Source organism: Centropristis striata, chromosome 3 (genome assembly GCF_030273125.1).
Source record: "Centropristis striata isolate RG_2023a ecotype Rhode Island chromosome 3, C.striata_1.0, whole genome shotgun sequence".
Lineage (NCBI taxonomy): Eukaryota > Metazoa > Chordata > Actinopteri > Perciformes > Serranidae > Centropristis > Centropristis striata.
Window position 1 is genome coordinate 7324592 of NC_081519.1, and position 15689 is coordinate 7340280.

General features: G+C 41.0%; 1 protein-coding gene across 1 annotated transcript; it reads left to right on the forward strand.

Annotated features, from left to right (window-relative positions):
• Positions 1 to 573: 573 nt before the first annotated feature.
• On the forward strand, positions 574 to 14399 carry LOC131968911 (NCK-interacting protein with SH3 domain-like). Its single transcript, XM_059329965.1, has 13 exons — positions 574 to 1012; positions 2617 to 2729; positions 3059 to 3266; positions 5395 to 5470; positions 6461 to 7005; positions 8277 to 8447; positions 9888 to 9974; positions 11044 to 11182; positions 11362 to 11442; positions 11723 to 11851; positions 12864 to 12953; positions 13059 to 13231; positions 13931 to 14399. Exons 1-13 carry the CDS (start codon positions 842 to 844, stop codon positions 14153 to 14155), a joined length of 2208 nt encoding a protein of 735 aa, XP_059185948.1. The 5' UTR covers positions 574 to 841; the 3' UTR covers positions 14156 to 14399.
• Positions 14400 to 15689: the final 1290 nt, after the last annotated feature.

The following is a 15689-nucleotide window of genomic DNA, read 5'->3' on the forward strand; positions in this document are numbered from 1 at the left end:
GCAAACATTACAATAAACAAAATAATAAAGCATAAAAGCAGAGCAAAAAATAAATATTAGACAAAAAGGAGTAGGAAGAAGTGGATACCAAGTGTCAAGTCAGTCCCCCTCTTTTGTTTTTCTTCTATTTTCGATTTAAAAAATTCCAATGATGTTCGATAACCTTAATCGGAACATTGTTTTATCTTTATTAAAACAACAGGAAATCTGTCACCCTCCACATATTGAGTTAATTTACAACACAATCATATACATATTTTCGTTCAAAATGTCCATTCTTCTATATTTCTTTTTAATATTGCTTGTTTCTAGTTATTGTTATTTTATTGATACTTTTTCCATTTTTGCTGCACACTTTTTGCTGCTGTAACACTGGACATTTCCCTGTTGTGGGACTAATAATTAAAGAATTTCGTGTCTTATATTATTAGTGTAATACTTTTTCGAATAAATGGAGATTGTGCTGTATAAAATATCTAAGGTATAAGGAATTGATTCTAAATCTTAATAACGTATCAAGTTATTATTACATGTTTTATGTAATCTCTCGGTGGTCACATCATGGATCAATGTGCTCTGCCTTTGATTAAAATGTCTGGGGGGGCGTGTTCACGGTGCAGCAGCGCCCCCTGCGGTGTTTACTGGTAACAGTCACAGGTCAGATGATCCGAGAGCTTCATAGTAAATAGACGGAGGCGATCCACCGGGGCCATGCCTTCATAGACTCTTTAAATCACCTCCAGAAGACCACATATCCACACTCGGACACTCGTTTCCTACAGACGCCGCTTTTCTGTCTGTTTTGGGTCATATCGGCGTGTAAACGTGTCATTATTAAAGTATGTATCGGTCTCTGTACGCCTTCCGATCCGCGGAGCCCAACTCCCTGCACTTCGCGGCCGGAGAAAGCTTCCTAATCCTGGAGAGGAGCAACAAACACTGGTGGCTGGGGTCCCGCTGCAGCTCGGGGGAAACCGGCTACATCCCATCATCATACATCGAGAAAATACAGGTAAAAACACTCCTGTTTGGATGCGTGTTGTTGTTTTTGGCTCAATGAATACGAGCGGTGTCGCATCCCGGGGGTGAAGAAGTGAAATCGAGTGAATGCGTTTTGAAATGATGGGATCGAGAGAGACAGATCCTATGTAACTATATGTACTGCAGGGCAGGCCACGTTAGAGCTCACTGCTGCTTACTGTCAGGAGGAAAAATACTTGCTTGCAGAAGAAACCATGAATTATTGGAAAGGTTGCATTATGTAGGCATGGCCTTCTACACTGCAGCTGCTCACTGCGACATAGAGGAGACTCAGGACAGGACGGGATGGGATGTGACAGGACAAGATGATATAGAATAAGACATGAAGGGACAGAACCAAGGAGGACCAAACACCAGCAACACAGAAAGTCATTGTTCTGATCAGATTAAATTACTCATGTGATTCTATTTTATCATCAAAAAACATTCTCAACTCTCCTTGTTATTGTTTAACAACACTGTAAAAAAATAAAATCGTAAACCAAGGCAGATACCACAATTTATACAGGACAGAATAAAGCATGCAATCATATTCAAAGATAAAATAAAATACAGTTAGAAGAAGAATACAGTTAGAATATGAGATGGGAGCACATTATCTATAATAATAAGTACTGTACGGAGTGTGTTTGCAAGGTGTAAAATGGTCTAATACAGTTTCAAGAGTTTTTAGTTTTAAGACTCTGTTTCCCCACGTCATCTAAAAAATCTGGCAGCAAAACACTCAGCATCAAATAACAGTAAACAAATTACAGATAATATCTTCAAAAATATGGACAATATATAGTCATTATCTGTATTTTAAAACATGCATCTGTAAAATTCGTTTTTTTTTAATGATGGTTAGTGTTTTTTACATTAAATTTAAAGTTTCACTGAAAAAAAACCCAGAAAGTTTGCTATATCTTACATTCAGCAATCAAATGGGTTTTTTTTTGTCTGTTTACATTGAATTCACTGTAATTTAACATTCAAGATCATTAAGCAGTTAAATACTACTGTTAAAAAAAATCTACAATGTAGATTTTACTCATTAAAGATTTCAACTTCTGTTTTATGTTTAATATTTGAAATTAAAGTATTTTTATTTATTTTGATTACATTTGCACTTAATGTAGAAAACAAACAACAAGAAAAAACCCTGTAAAATTACACAGTAAATTTATGGATTTTTTTTTTTTTTTACAGTGTAGGTGCTTCTCCCTCCACACTTACTGTGGCTCTGCTCACAGACACACCCACATGTGTCCTGCAGTCAGGAGACTCCTGTTTTCCAGCGTACTAGTCAGAGCATGCTTTTTGTGAAATCACCGGCTCACACACTGGCAGCAGAAGAATGCTCTCTGCTGCTGTTAATGACATTGGCTGTGGAGGTTTAATGAGGCTGAATGTGGGGCCTCGCTGAGCGTGTGTGTGACACTGGTTAAAAGGCTGTTTTTTTATTTGTTAGATAAGCGCCCTAGTTTGTTTCTGCCCGGAGTCACACGTGTCCCCGAGCCACAAGTCTGTTACATTTTGTTTAATAATTATATAAATGAATATTTAATCCGTCCCCTGTTTGTCTTTCTCTGTCAGGCTCCGGAGCAGGATGAGGTGCTGCAGTCTATTGACAGAGCAATCGAAGGAATCCACAATGTGGCCTTAAAAAACGGAGGCAAATACAATCTGGAACAGAGAGATGTTCTCCAGTGAGTCAGGAGTGCATCATAAGAAAACATATTGTCAATGTTGTCAATCAATATGTGCAGTGTGTGAGTCTGAGTGTGTGTTTGTGTGCTCGCATGACTAAATGCGTGTGTGTGCATGTTTGTGTATGTATACTTACAAATGTGTATGTGGGGGAGGGAGGGGTGGGTTTTGTCATTTTTATTGTTTGTTTTTATTCTTTTTTTTTTGTAAAGCACTTTGTGTTGCATTTTTATGTATGAAAAGCGCTATATAAATAAAGTTTGATTGATTGATGATTGATTCTGGCATATTGATTCTGTATCTAAGTCTTTATTCTCTTCTGTTGCAGAAAGTTGATCCATCACAGAAAGGAGACGCTTGCACGACGAAGCTCCTCTTCCCCCGGTCTCAAACAAGGCCTCCCGTCCTCCAGCAGTGAAATATCTCTCAGTCAGACTCCTCCACCCAACGGCCTTAACCGGGACTACGGACGACAGGGGAGCGTGCCACTATCAGGAAGCGCAGACAATATACAGGCAGAACAGGGCTTTTATCAGGTACCACAACTCAAACTTTACACATTTAAATGCTCTGTTTGAAATCACCAATTATGTTTAAACATAAAGGCTTTGGGGCGTCCTGGTGGCTCACACTGGTAGAGCGCTTACCATTAAGGCTGAGTCCTTGCTGCGGCGGACCCGGGTTCGAATCCGGCCCGAGGCCCCTTTGCTGCATGTCTTCCCCTCTGTCTCCCCCTTTCTATCTGTCACTCTCTAATAAAGAAGCAAAATGCCAAAAAAAATAATCTTTAAACATAAAGGCTTTAAATATTGTTTTGAAAAGTGCTTATAGAGGCTTAATAAAGTTTGTTTACAATTGTAACTCATTAATGATCATTTAAAGATGCAAGTTAAATACAACCAATCTACATCAATATCTCATCAGCTCACAAATTTTGCAACAGATGACTGTTTCACTGAAAAGCACAGTCCTTTAGGGTTAACACATCATTCAGCCTTCATTGATTAAAAAAAACATCAATAGTGTAAGAGATGTATCATATAAGGTATTAAACTGTCCTGACATCATACATGAATGTTTCTCTGACATCAGACACAATTAAATATGCTGTGCAGGAAGAACATTTTTTATTTCCTATGTGAAACCTTGACAGCTATATGTAGTAACTGTTCGTAAAAACCACTTGGCCACTCAAGGCCGTAGTGATAATAACAGCAGCGGGCCGTTTTTAGCCACGACGCAGTGCAGTGTGGTTCTTCAGCAACATTTAGCAGAATAGTTACCAAGCAACACAAAGGTGCAGTGGAAGGCGTGCAGAAAGAGCGAAGTGGTTATTAAAATGTATGTTGATATTTCCTTCAATTGTGCAGTAGTAGTTGTGGCAGCATTCCTCTTTTTTTTTTTTCCAAGTTCTTTATTTCTGAAAATTTTCCCTTTTTCAAGTATCAAAAACAAACATACAACAGTACAAAGAGAAAAATAATGATAATAACAACAATTTTTTTTTTTAAAGCACAAAAAAACACCACGACGGTCAGGTGCGGTGAAGAAGGAGCTGAGCCAGAAGGCAAAGCTCTCGATTTACCGGTCTATTTATGTTCTAACCCTCACCGATGGCCACAAGCTTTGGGTAGTGACCGAAAGAACGAGATCGCGGATACAAGCGGCTGAAATGGGTTTCCTCCGTAGGGTGGCTGGGCTCAGCCTTAGAGATAGGGTGAGGAGCTCAGACATCCGTAGGGAGTATAGCTGCTGCTCCTTTGCGTTGAAAGGAGCCAGTTGAGGTGGTTTGGGCTGGTAAGGATCCTCCCGGGCACCTCCCGTTAGAGGTGTTCCAGGCACGTCCAACTGGTAGGAGGCCCTGAGGAAGACAGAACACGGTGGAGGGATTATATCTCTCTCCTGGCCTCGGGGTCCCCCAGGAGGAGCTGGACGTTGTGGCTGGGGAGAGGGACGTCTGGAATGCCCTGCTTAGCCTGCTGCCCCCGCGACCCGGCCCCGGATAAGCGGAGGAAAATGGATGGATGGACAAAAAAAACACCTGCCAGTTCATTGAAAGAGTACATGTCCAAATCAGTCTACACAGCAACTATAATATCAGTGAATAAGTAATAAGTCAGAAATAAGATTCCTCGACCATGTAAGGTCCAAGGAGACCCAATGCACAAGGTAGAAAACTCAAAATTGTTAGAAATAAAACAAAATAAAAAGCAATTACAAGACAAAGCCAGACAAGTCAGCACTCCTCTTTGGAGATACTATGGTGTTTCACTAAGACAGCATGTATGTGCTGAAACCACAGAGTTAACCTTTCATGCTTTATTGTTTCATTGTCATATAAAACTGTCCGAGAGCCTGGTTTAAATAAAGCATCAGGTCTGAAAACAGCAAAGGGAGCACAGAGTCTGTTTAACGGCCCTGCTTAGTTTCCTTCTTTTTCAGCGCCTCAGTTTCACTCTCAGTAATTTCAGCATGCCGTCTTTATTTTTATCTTTCACCACTCCATTCACACATAGCTCACACAGTACATACACAATACATTTTGAAATAATTTATTAGGAGCGGTAATACTGATGTAATGTGGTCACAGATGTGTGTTTATGAAGTACTTTACAAATGAGCCCTATATATAATCCGTTTCACTTCCTCTGTCTCCTCCTGCAGGTGCCTCCTCAAGCTCGACGTGCGGCTCCGATCACCCCACCTCCTCCTGAGAAACAGAGAAACAGCCGCCGTCTAGGTGAGAACTCAGAGCGTTTATATTCTACGCAGCACAGTGGTTGTGACCAGAGACATATGGCATGTTTCCATTAGGTACATTTCCCTCTAGTGAGCCTGCCTCAGATTGGTACTTTTCTGAGCCGCTACTAACTAGACGACGCTGATTGGATATGCTTGAGGCACGATATGACATGAGTGGAACTAGACGAGCATAAGCAGAGCAGACTGAGACGAGAGAATCGACAACAAGAAACCGATGAAGAGAAGACGATGGACAAACGAATGAGAAAGACCCGGACAAGTGGGTTGACTGTTTGGACTTGTAGCGTCGGTCTGTTGTCAGTGTCTCGTCACTGACGTCAGGGTCAAAATTGTCGCTGAATAATTACTTAAGTGTCACAGAACTATTTATGTCTACAAAATTACTCGTATAGGAACAGAGTACGGGGGGAATTAACTATTGGGAGTGTTCATTTTTCTGCTAAGTTTGGTTTTAATTAGTTATTTGATGCTATAAAAAGGGAATGTAGCATAATGATGTGACTGACTCACAATTGGTTGTTCTGGTGTATGGACAGGACCTTGATTCAGGACATTTTAGGTGTGTGTGGAAGTGGAGCTAGGTCATCCATCTTTATCTATAAATTAGTGAATTTACATGTCAAAAATCATAAAAGTGGCATCATTTGTAAAGATCATCTTCCTGTAAAAAAACATGTAATCCCATTGGCTTTTTGTTCAGGGAAGCAGGGCGAGTACAGAAATACATCGTCCCTGCAGCAATCTATTCACAACATCACTTACAGGTTTATTACAGTGTCACAGATGACAGTGCAGTGTTTTTTCTGCTGTTTTGATGCTTCCTGCTGTGTCTCAATACTTCACAAACACACTCTATTCTTAGTCAGGTCATTCCTGTTCACTCTCTTCTCTGTAACTGGAGCTCTCTCTCTCTCTCTCTCTCTCTCTCTCTCTCTCTCTCTCTCTCTCTCTCTCTCTCTCTCTGCAGAGCCGGAGGTGCCTTCCAGAGGGTCCTCTCTCCCTCCGTCCCCTGCTCCCTCCCTCACGATCAGCACCACCTCTCTGGAGTCTGGCTCCTCCCGCTCACCGGCCTCCTCTGAAGTCAGCTTGCCAAGTGTTTCCAGCACCCCTCCTCCTCCTGTGCCATCTCGTGTGAAACCCACTGCACCGCCTGTAGACGCGCTGCCCTCTGACTCCCCTCCTCAGCCGGCTCCTGCAAAGAAGAGCCCGGCTCCACAGCCTCCCCGGCTCACCCCTCCTCCCTCGCAGCCCGCTGTGGAGGAGCAGCCGGAGAGCGAATGGCCTGTTGCTCCCCCTTCTGTCGCTGAAAGCCCTCCTGGCAGCCCCACTACCCCTGAGCCAGTGCCCATGACTATCGGGGCCGAGCTGATCGAGCTGGTACGGAAGAACACGGGCCTGAGTTACGAGCTGTCGCGGGTGGCGGTCGGCGTGGTGGTCGGCCATCTGCAGACGGCCTTACCTCAGGCTTCCTCCGATCTGGAGCAAGTTCTCCTCTCGCTGGTGGAGAGCAAGGTCAGATTTGTTGTCGTTACATCATGTGGATTCAGCATCCTGGATCCCCGCCAGCTTAAAGGAGAATACCGGTGCCGTTTAGAGTTACAGCTCAGTCTGCATTTAGCTGACATTTCTCAGAGACATTTTGAGATGCAGGGGACAGTACTCGCAGTATCACTCACTCATTTCCTCTTTTTAACGCAAGCTTGACCAAGCTTAAAATGAACTGCTGATTCTTTCCTGGCAGACGGTTCTGTTTCTTCCTGTGGGGGAACGATGGTTAATAGTGGATAGTGTGTCATGTGCATGCTGCATCTTGTATTTACATGGTGGCACGTGTGCAAACTCCCACCCTGCTCATCCAATTATAAAGCCTGAAATACTCTGCGGCCTATTAGAGGTCTTGTCAGCTTGCTTTTAGATTGAGAACACTCAACAAGGGCTTAACAAAACACTGATCAAGTTCAAACCAAATAGTAACCAAATAGCCGAAGCACATGTTTGGAACTGTTGGTGCCCCATAGTTTTAAACACATGGGTCAAAATTGTAATGAAACACATCCTGTAAGTTTCGTAACAATTTATGATTTATAGTCTGATTTGTGTTATGTCAAACCCATTTTTTTTGTATTTGTAGCGCCTCCTAGTTAGTTATTTATACACGGAGACACGCCCTTTTGATAAGCTTTTAATACGCTTTTTCCAGTTGTGATCCACAGACAATTTGGTACAAATCAGACCTTGAGTTTAGGAGGAGATGTCAAAAATCTGTTTGTTTTTTTAAACTAGCAGAAAATCTAGTGAGGTGGAATTCAGTTATGACTTTTCAAAGCTGAACTGTAATTATTGCACCTATGATCAGGTCAATTAGGGGTCATATTTCTTGGGCAGCACTTGCACAAAACTTTCTATTAAAATTTGTTTTGATGCACCATCTCACAGGAATTTGCATAGACATTTAAGAAGAAAAATAACAAAACTGCACAGTACTGTTTCAGTTTTTGGGGGGATTGAACCCCTAATGATGCTGCCTGCATGCAGACACCACAACGTAGAGCAGAGAAACATCCAATATGACAGACACAAACTATAAAAAACACCGGTATTTTACTTTAAAGCTGCTGTAATCAATGTTTTTATACTACAAATGGATGTTTACAATCGTTCATAGTGACTGTACCACAGAAAATGATCATGAAATACTTTCTAAGTGAGAGTAGAAAATATTCCTCTGTCCTGGTATTTCAAGTTCAGAAACGGGTGTGTCATGATGTTTTCTGTCTCCGCAGGATCTGAGCTCAGCGCTGCCGCAGGGCCAGGTGTGTCACGATGAACAGAGGCTGGAGGTGATCTTCAGCGACCTCGCCCGACACCGGGACGATTCTCAGCAGCGCAGCTGGGCGCTTCACGAAGACCACGCTCTCATCGCCTGCTACCTCGAGGAGCTGCTGAAGATACTGGTACGATGCAGCGACTTCCTGTAATGATTCATTTCAATAAGAGTCTGCAGAAACCCTGACTGACTGAGTCACACATGAAGAGACTGAAATATAATGTCTGTCAGTCATAAATAAGTCAAGTGTGGTTGTAAGATGTACTCATTCATAGTCAGTTTTATTACCTTCAGTAGATGGTGTCAGCACTGCTGTGGACGGGGGAACAACAAAATGTGTTTTAGCAACTTAAAAAAATTAATATGAGTATAAGAGCACACTATATTTAGAATATTTTCAGTACTTTACCTTAATAGCCCTGTTTTTTAACTCCATTGACAAACCAGTAATTTTACCTTGCAGAACATGGGAACATGCTGGTTTACTGCTGCCTCGATCAGTTGGTTTGTTAGTGTCATTGTGTGACTTTGGTGTTTTAAAGGGTTATTTCAGATTCACCAGAGTCACACAATAACAGAACAAACTAACCAGTAGATACAGTGACCCCCTTGTTTTATGAGAGGTTAAATTACTGTTTTTGTCAAAGGAGTTTGATGGCTATGAAGAGAACATAGAGCAGCTTCAGCCTGCATCGCTTAAACAGGGCTGTCAGACAGCAAAGCAAAGTGGAGAAATTATTTTAAATATAGCAACACTCAAACTAATACTAGTCTTTTTAAGGTGGCCTACATACATTTTAATCCTGCCCCTGTCCTCCGTAATACAATGCTTAACTTCTCCTGCCTGATTCTCCAAACCGGGGGCATACCGATCACCACCTATTGTATATCATTTTACTATAATGTATATAACACACTATGAATAAGTACCTCAAACAATCCCACTTGTGCTACACAGTAAAAGCAGTAAATGTCAAAAAAGCAGGACAGTAACACAAGAACACAATATAAACTTTGCAAAACAGGAAAAACAGTTTATAAACACAAGAACTCTTATGATCCAACATGAATCATTATGTATAATTATGCACAGTAATGTAACCTGTTTAAATGCAGGTGAGATAGTTTCCAGTGAAAGTTGGAAAAAAATATTTTAACCACTAAATCAACACACATTATAGGACAAGCTTTTGCTGCTTTACGCTCATCATTATGATATGAGAAGTTTTCTCTCGAGATGAATCTGCGATGTGAGCACAGGTCCCGTCCAGCTGTCGTGCTGTAAATACCCGACATGTTTGATGGGATCAGACCGGCTCAGACGACTTTACAAATCCAACTCTGTGGTTAAAGACTGAATCTGTAAACTCTTTAGAGTGCCAAATATTCTTAGTTGGCAGTTTGTCTCAGACCCTGAGGATGGGATGTCCAGATGAGATGTTAATGGGCTCCATAATCCTCCTCTGGTGTGTCGAGGGACCACGACTATAAAACAGATTAAGAAGTTGCATAGTGATGATGTTATCATATCTTCGCTGTTACAACTAAAAGCTGTTTTGCTTTTCAGACTGATGCAGATCCAGAGGTGTGTAAGAGGATGTGCAAAGTCAACCACTCTGAGAATGTGCTGTCTCTGGTGTCATACTATCAGATGGTGAGACAAACGTTTTATTTTGAAAACACTAGCCCTCATTTATCGAACGTAGAAACGAGCGCAGATCTGTATTTCGTCTTACCACAGGGTTCATGTGTGATTTATCAAACATTTGCATCCCGCCAATCACAGTGTAAGAATGATCGAATGTCCCGTCTCAAAGATTTCGACACCGAAGGACGCAATACGGCCAAAATGAGGATTTTTTTTCCTTTTCTTTTTTTTACTCACCTTTATTAGCAAAGTGCAATGTGACAAATAACAACAAGACCGAAATAGACATTTTACAGAAAGAAGAGGAATTTTTCAGAGGCAGAAAGTGAAATGCTGACATCCAAAAGGGGCAACAGAACAAACTGCTTTTGTTTGGCAGCATAAAAAGTGAAAAGGAAGGAAATCAGTGGTGCTGTCAGCAGAGTAGCAGTGGACCCCGGTGAGGTTGAAATATTTCATTTATACATGATATATAAAGCCTAATAGCCTACATAGTATCCAAATAGTGTTGTTATTATTATGATGGAGAAATAAAATTCACTTCTTTACATTTAGTAAGAATTCTGTCCCAGTCAGAGGAGTGTGTGGCAGCGCTGACTGGAAATGTTTCTATTCGGGCACCACAACTGGTGGAGGAGATGCTGATGCTCTGGTGTCCGAGCCGGATAACTGTAAACAGCAGAATACAACAACAGTTAATAGTCTCGGCTAGTAGCCTGCTTAAAGAATTTCACGGTCGCAGGGTGTATTTATTTTTAATGAGGTTTAAGTGATAAATGATAAAGCCTAAACATGCTTTACATTAAAAAGAAAATCGCAGTTTTATCAGCTCCAGGCATCAATACAATAGTCTAAGAACAATTCTCCGACTCAGACGTGTGGACTTCCCTCCGCTTACGTCCAAATTGATAAATGCCGAGGAGAAATGATCGTACGCCCACTTTACGCTCACTTTCTGTCGTACGCTCATTTGATAAATGAGGGCCATTGACTTTAAAAGTAATCTGTATGTTGGTGATATTCAGTGTAAGTTTGGCTGATAGCAGCTCATTGTTGCCATCATGTGACCGTGCAGGAGCACCGTGTGTCTCTTCGGCTGCTGCTGCTCAAAGTGTTCGGGGCGATGTGCAGCCTGGACGCGTCGCTCATCTCCTCCCTCCTCAACTCCATCCTCCCCATGGAGCTGGCCAGAGACCTCCAGACTGACACTCAAGGTGACAAATATTTACTGTTGAATGTCTGCTGTTCATGTTTAGATTAATAATATAATATCAATAGCTACTGCTGTAATGTCCCAAAAAATAAGGAGTGAACTGCAACACATGGGACTGATGAACAAACACTTCCTGCACCACAAATGAATCTTTTTGGGTGTGTTTTTCTTTTCCCTCAGAGCACCAGAAGATGTGTTACACAGCTTTGGTACTTACTATGATCTTCTCAATGGGTGAACAAGTGCCATATCATCACTACGGTATGATGCATTTATAACGCTGCTGTGTTATATTTTCATGGGTATATGTACCTCTTCGTATAAGGTTCTGCAGTCAAAAACACAGACCATCACTAATGTGCAATGTTTCTTTCCAAACAGTGAAAAACGACTTTGTGTTTAGCTTCAGGAAAATACATTTTTCACTTCATCTGACAGATTATAAAAAGGTTTTTTACTGATCTAGAAGCATGCATTAAAGGCGTATTAAAGACATAATAGGTTCTTCATGAGACATAATCCTGACACTCCCTGCTTTCAGAACACTTGAATGCTGACTTTGTTAAGTTTCTGCTGGGCGTGGTGGAGGACGGGCTGCCCTCTGATCCCACAGAGCAGCTGCCTGACATCTTCCTGAACCTCCTGCTGTCCTTCAATCTGCACCACACAGGTGAGAGCAGCTGCCACGGACAGAACAATAACATTCATAATGGCTGCATTTCATTTATGTTTACCAGTTGCAGGGTCCTGATGTTGTGCACACTGGCTCACTGACGGGGCTTACAGGGAGGCTTAAATAGAGCGCTGCAGGAATGACATGACATACTCTTGTAGATCAACCCAGAAGTAATTATCATCCTGCTTCCATTGACAAAAACTATGGGATTTTACTGTTGGATTTTGGATTATTGAGGGAGATAACCTGTGTGGCAAACAAGAGTTTATCATAATTACACATTTTGTTCAGCAAAATAACCTTGAACACTACTTTTATGATTTTTTTAAGTTTAAATGCAATTGCCAGGAGTACAAAGCCACATATAGTCTATAAACAGAAATAAAATCTGAAATGTAATGCCAAGTAGTTTTTCACATACAAGGAATTTGCTGTGGACTAAAATATAGATATAGATTAAGGCAAGTACTTTAGTCACAAACTTTACCACGGTCGCATGACTACAACAGCACCACCTCTAAAACAAAACTACAATTTGAACACAGGCTTCCATAAATGGATAAAGTTGGACAGTTTGAGTTAGAATAGTCTGCAAGAGCGTGACTATAAACTACAGCAGACTAGTGAGTAAATAAGTTTCTATCTCATTTAGCGACTTGTTAGCAGCAGCCTTTAAAGCTTAAAAATGACGTTTGAAGTGAATGAAGTTTGGCATTAACTGATGTATTTTATGTCGTAGAACAAAATGGTTTCAGGCATCTAACCAAAAACTGATTGAAAAAAACAGCTGACTTCGAGACGAGGGAACTGGAAGTGCAGTGCAGTGCTCTGTGCAGCAGAGCCATCACTGATGTTATTAATACCACTTGCTTTTCCTGCTCCATTAAAAAAGGTCTATAAGAGCAGTAATGCGAGTTTCCTGACTCAGCCGACCTGAAAGAAAGAAAGAAAGAGCTTTCATTGTTTCACTATAAATACTTTTTTGTGTCTTGTCTGTGTCGCCCAGCACCCAGCAACAATGTGATCATGCAGGAACTGAAGGAGAAAAATGTGAAGATCCTGACAGAGAAAGTGCTGCTGCTTCTGAACAGAGGCGGTAAGAAAAAAAGCACAAAAAAAAATAGTTTGCATAGTTCTCATTATGCATCTATGCCCTGTGTCTGCTGACGTCATCACTCACTCTTTGTCGCCTCCTCTCCAGACGACCCTGTGTGCATGTTCAAACACACCCCGCCTGCACCTCACGCAGTGCTGAAGTTCCTGCAGGATGTTTTCGCCAGCCGAGAGACCGCTGACATCTTCTACCGCACTGACATGATGGTGATGATCGACATCGCTGTTCGACAAATATCTGACCTTTCACCTGGAGACAAGGTGAGACCTGCACTTGTTCCCAGGCTTTAGAGGAATAGTTTCACATTTTGGGACACTGGATAAAATGGATTTAACTAAATTGAAAAGAGAAATTCACATTTTCTCATGGAACTCACAGCAAGAAAGCGAAAAAAGCATTTTTCTTAAAAAGGCAAACTATTTCTTGATGCTTGCTAAATCATCAGCTTATTTCCATGTCTGATTAGATAGAGAGAGAGAGAGAGAGAGAGAGACAGAGAGAGACAGAGAGAGACAGAGAGAGACAGAGAGAGACAGAGAGAGACAGAGAGAGAGATTACTGTATTCATCCCCGAAGGGAAATTCGCTTGTCACAGCAGTCCGGTATTCAAGTACAATAAAATACAATAGAATAAAATACTGAGGTAGCATAAATATAAACAACAATAGAAAAAAACACAGAATAGAACAAGGACACTTAAGAAGTTAAAAAAAGAACATCAGTTGGTAGGATGGTTGGCAAGATGATGGTAATAATTAAACTGGTGATATGATGGCAACAATGCTATAGTGACTAAATGGTATATAATAATAATAATAGTACAGTATATAATATATATAATATAATATGTAATAATAGATAATAAACAATATAAAAATAAAATGAAAAATATAAATAAAGTATTATTATTATTATTATTATTATTATAATCTCCTCTCTTGTCTCCTCTCCCTGTGAAGCTGAGGATGGAGTATCTGTCCCTCATGCACTCCATAATACGCTCGACGGACTACCTCGAGCACCAGCACCGCCTGTCCGACCTGCAGGGCGTGCTGCAGAGGATTCTCAGGGAGGAGGAAGACCTGGGAGAGGACGAAGGGAGCGCGACAGCCAAGCAGATGGATAAGCTAATTGTTCAGCAGATCCACAAGGAGTTCCCACAGATCTGTGAGAGCCAGGACTAACCATGTCAGTATCATGCTCACACACTGTAGTCTGCTCCCGTCTACTGCAGGAAGGTACAATAAAGCTTGAAAGAAGAACTGACATTTGACGGGACACCCTGTATTCTGTGCCAGCCTGCGCTGAGAGAAGCTAACCAGTGTTGCCAACATTTTTCTTTTTTCTTCTTGTAGTCCAGGGCTGCATGTGATGTTGATTTCAGAAAGATTTTCCTGCTTTTTCGCACCTTTTCCCTCCTTCAATGAATTTTATTTGAAAAAGCAGTGAGTTTTTTTCTGCGGTGTTCTTCAAGAGGAGAGAACTATCACAAAGGCACAAAAACCTGAGGTTAAAAGTCCAGTGTGAAGGATTTAGTGACATCTAGTGGTGAGGTTGAAGATTGCAACCAACCCTCTCCCCCTCCCCTTCAAAGCTAATAGAGGAGTAACATGAGAAGGTGAAAGGCCCTCTCTAGAGCTTGTGTTTGTTTTTGTCCATTCTGGGCTAGACAAAAGGAACCATTTAACTACATAACCTGTTCACTTACTCATGGTAGAAGCACAAATATCCAGGAACCCAGAAGTTAACTGACCAAAATTCTCAGTTTCAGGTGATTATACAGTTTTGAAATCATAAATAACATATTGTGAGAAGACACTGTGCTCTCTCAGGCCTGTCTGTGAAAAAAGACACAGAGCTACAGTGAAGAAAAACACATTGGCTATCGACCTTCTTATAATTATTCAAATATAATATAACAATATAAATATTATATTTCTCTCCTGCCACAAGATAACCTAAATCCTACACACTGCTCCTTTAAACGTAAATATATGTTAATATATATAGGCCAGACCTTAGAGCTGTTTCACAGTGAATTCATAGCAATAATTACCTAAATCAGTGGTTCTCAACCAGGGGTCCTGGGACCCCAAGGGGTCATTGAGGGAGTTTCAGGGGGTCCCCAGAAATAATGCGAGCAGTTTGTTTTCACTATTTATTTCACTATAGAAATAAGCCCAAGCTTCAAAAGAGTGACTGTTCTGACATAAGAGTGACTGTTCTGACATCATCTCTTTAAATGTAGTTCAGACTGAATAATTTTGTTCTTAATCAAATCCCACAACCAGTATCTTTTCCGATGGAAGTCCCTGCAATTACATCTTGTCAAATGGGGGTCCAGGACCTGGTTTTTATACATCTAGGGGTCCTTGACATGAAAATGGTTGAGAGCCACTGACCTAAATCATACAAGAAATAACTGTATGCACTTACAGTGTATTGAATTTAAAGTAACAGCCACCACAATTAAACCTTACCCTAACCAAAATGTCTTTAACCAAATTAATTTAGACAGAAAAGGCAGATTTAAGTCTTGTTACAGATGAAAGGTGCCATTATTTTGAACTGTTGAACTTTATGTGCTTCCCTTGTAGCGGGACCAAACTACTGTGTGTTGCTGCAAGCATTTATTTTCTTAATAGAGTATAATACTCTAACAAACTGACTTCCTCTTTCATCACTCTTTCATTCACTATAATTAGTATTGAGGTCAAG

What these genes read in the sequence shown, in the direction of transcription:
- LOC131968911 (XM_059329965.1), top strand. Translation starts at nt 842, where the DNA reads ATGTATCGGTCTCTGTACGCCTTCCGATCCGCGGAGCCCAACTCCCTG. An exon ending in CTTCAATCTGCACCACACAG is followed by an intron (nt 11,852 to 12,863) that starts GTGAGAGCAGCT and finishes TGTGTCGCCCAG; the next exon opens with CACCCAGCAACAATGTGATC. An exon ending in ACCTTTCACCTGGAGACAAG is followed by an intron (nt 13,232 to 13,930) that starts GTGAGACCTGCA and finishes CTCCCTGTGAAG; the next exon opens with CTGAGGATGGAGTATCTGTC.